Genomic DNA, 2,849 nt, shown 5'->3' with positions numbered 1-2,849 from the left:
GGTGCAAACCAGGAGGCAAGAGGCCAGAGACAGGAGAGGCCAGGGGTCACGGTGTCCCGTAGAGGGGTGTGGGACAGTGACGCGCAAGCTGCAGGATCACGCCTATTTTGCGCACCTACCAAGTTACTTTGGCCCCCGATTCCCCCAGGGATGCGCACCGGAGCGAGACGTAATGGAGAAGGTGGTACAGGGTCTACGCCACTTGGGGGCGTGGATCCTGGGGCCGGGCACTTCCATTGAGGAACTACATCGGTTTTTCAACAGGAATGTCTGACTGACCGAAAACTGCACCATCCACGAAGGAGCCATAGCCGGGATGAGACACTTTTCCCGGGCGCAGGGGTGGAGGGCGCCGGTGAAGTTTTCACTTCACCCCCTCAACTCGCCAGCCTGCCTGAGGCAATGGCGGGTGCTACTCCACCTGCTGAACTTTATATCTGAAGATCGCCGGAGGGAGTTCCGTCTATTTTTGGTACCGACCCCATCGCAGCCAAGATGGACCGCCCGGAGCCAGTCCCCCCAAGCCTGGGACAAGGAGTTGATGGAGGTGGATGGTCCAGAGGAAATGTGGCTCCCAGAAGACAGGCCAGCCCCGGAGGAGGAGACTGGGGCTGCCCTGACAGAGGGGGCGACTGGATGTGACCCAGGGGAAGAGGTCGGTAGATGCGAAGAGTGGTGGCAGCCTGAGGCGGCGGAGGCGACCGTCCAGGGGGCATCAGCACTGGGGCCGATGCAGGGGGGCGAAGCCCAGGGGTTGGCTCCATTGGAGCACCTAGTAGACTCCCATTTCCATCTGGACCGTATATGGAAGGCTACCTTTGGAGCAGCACCCCTGGGTACCACCCCAGATTTACTACAAGCAGCACCGGTAGTGGATCACAGGATGGCGCAACTTCCGGTCTGGGGAGTGGAAGTTTACTGTGATCCCCCCACGTACCCAAGCCAGATCAGCGCCGATCCCAGGTATAGGACCGCTGTGGGGCTGCACCCCAAGAAGGTGGAGGCCCTCACTGATTGCATCTTCAGGCAGCTGCTGGGGCTGTGGGGAAATGCGGCGTGCATTGTGGGGGAGATCGGATTGGACCACTCCGTTCCGGCCAAGGAATGGAAGAGGCAGGAACAAGCCCTAAAGGAGTTGTTGCCCCACGTACCGGCAGGGAGGCTGGTAGTCCTACACATCAGGGGACCCAATGGCGACGAAGAAGCTGGAGCGACATACGCTCGTATGATGCAGCTCCTGCTGGCCTATCTGCCTCCAGAACAGCCACTGGTCCTTCACTGTTTCTCTGGGGGTGAGGAGACGGTCCGGGAGTGCCTGAGGACCTTTCCGAATGTGTACTTTGGCTACGCGGGGCAGGTGCGAGGTTTCAACAGCGATCAAGTGGCAGGATTGAGAGCTGTGCCCCTGGACCACTTACTGGTGGAAACGGACTCCCCGTATATGCCCCCAGAGGGACATAGGAGGAATTCCCCAGCGCTGCTGTGCCTGGTGGGGGACTTGGTCGCCGAAGCCCAAGGGATGACCACTGAGGACTTCCTGAGGGCGGCGACCGAGAACGCCACCCGGCTGTTCTGGTGGTGAGGAGCCTGGGGAAGTCACCCCGCGCGGATGTGGGGTGTGAGGAAGTCTGACAGTTGCACCCCCAGGGGGAGGGGGTGTAACCCCAGAAACACCTGGAAGAAGAGGTGTGGGGAGAGAAACAAGTGTGCAGATTGACTCAGCCTACCCTCAGGAGGGAGGGTGTGTGGCTGGTTGTCCCGTAACAAGGGCGGGAACCAATCAAGGAATGACAAACAATAGATTGTGTGTGCTATCAGTTGTCCCCGACAGTGAGACAGTTGGAAGGGGTGAAAGAGTCTGTGATAAACTGTGAGAACTGTCACTTTTCCCTTCCACTAAGGATTCCTTGGAGAACACTCAAAACCAGCCTATGGAAAGGTTGGGGAATGGCTAGGTCTACCCGAGGAGCGTGTGGACCCGGAGGCATAAGGCCTTGCTCACGCGCTGTGGGCGGTGAAAGGACTGGCCTTTGAGGGGGGGAACCAGGACTGTTCCCCCAGGGCAGGTTGTTTTTAAGGTAGCCCCTCAGTGATTACCTTGGCAAGAGGGGTTTAATGGCTATGAAATCCGCGGGAAAGAGCCTAGAAAACGGAGAGGGGTGTGGTGATCGGAGCCGTACGCCGGAAGCCCCGAGGTCATGACTCAAGGCCGGAAGGAGCCGGAGATTGCCGATCACCAGCGAGAGTTCGTGGAAGCCATTACCGTGAGTATATTGACTAGCTGGCAGGTTGAATCATTTCCCTCAGTTTAGTAGGCATATTCGCCCGGTGGCGTCTGCGACCGACTCTACTAGGTGCATAAACCGATAGTGAAATAGGAAATCACTACAACAGCTTTGACACCAATTGTAAGTCTTTTTGTCTCGTGGGCTTCTGAAATATCTGGAATATTCGATTAGAATGATTAGAATGCCAAAGGCATTTTCTGACACCATTCTTGCTGTGGACAACCTTTAGTTGTAGATTCATCTTTAGGCTCCCACATCGACAAATGTGAATTTGCAATCTGCATCCCCCAGTGGGATGATACTTTAAAACAAAATCGTGTAGTTCGAGAATTCAGATTCTGTATTGTTGGGTGCCCGAATAGCAATATGCTTGTCATCAATTGCACCAATACAGAGGGGGAACTGCCGTTTTCTTATAGATTCGTCCTGAATGTTGTGCCAGTCACGTTCAGTAGAGGGGACCCGAAAACAAAAGAATCATGCATTTCATTGTCTTCTTTACTTCTTTACCTCAGTGAAACATTACACTTACACACACACATACATATGCACTTATATATA

At 55.4% G+C, this 2,849-nt stretch overlaps 1 protein-coding gene across 1 annotated transcript; it reads left to right on the top strand.

Moving 5' to 3' along the window:
* The first annotated feature begins 316 nt into the window (after positions 1-316).
* LOC137281142 (D-aminoacyl-tRNA deacylase-like) lies at positions 317-1,582 on the top strand. Its single transcript, XM_067812270.1, has one exon. The coding sequence runs from the start codon at positions 317-319 to the stop codon at positions 1,580-1,582; it is 1,266 nt and encodes a 421-aa protein (XP_067668371.1).
* The last annotated feature ends 1,267 nt before the right edge of the window (positions 1,583-2,849 follow it).

The sequence above is a fragment of the Haliotis asinina genome, chromosome 4 (genome assembly GCF_037392515.1).
Source record: "Haliotis asinina isolate JCU_RB_2024 chromosome 4, JCU_Hal_asi_v2, whole genome shotgun sequence".
In the NCBI taxonomy this organism is placed as follows: Eukaryota; Metazoa; Mollusca; class Gastropoda; order Lepetellida; family Haliotidae; genus Haliotis; species Haliotis asinina.
Note: the sequence above shows the minus strand (reverse complement) of the source record. Positions and strands in the feature narration are given on the sequence as shown.

Bases quoted from the DNA above. Each gene is read 5' to 3' on its own strand.
- LOC137281142 (XM_067812270.1), top strand. From the start codon at position 317: ATGAGACACTTTTCCCGGGCGCAGGGGTGGAGGGCGCCGGTGAAGTTT.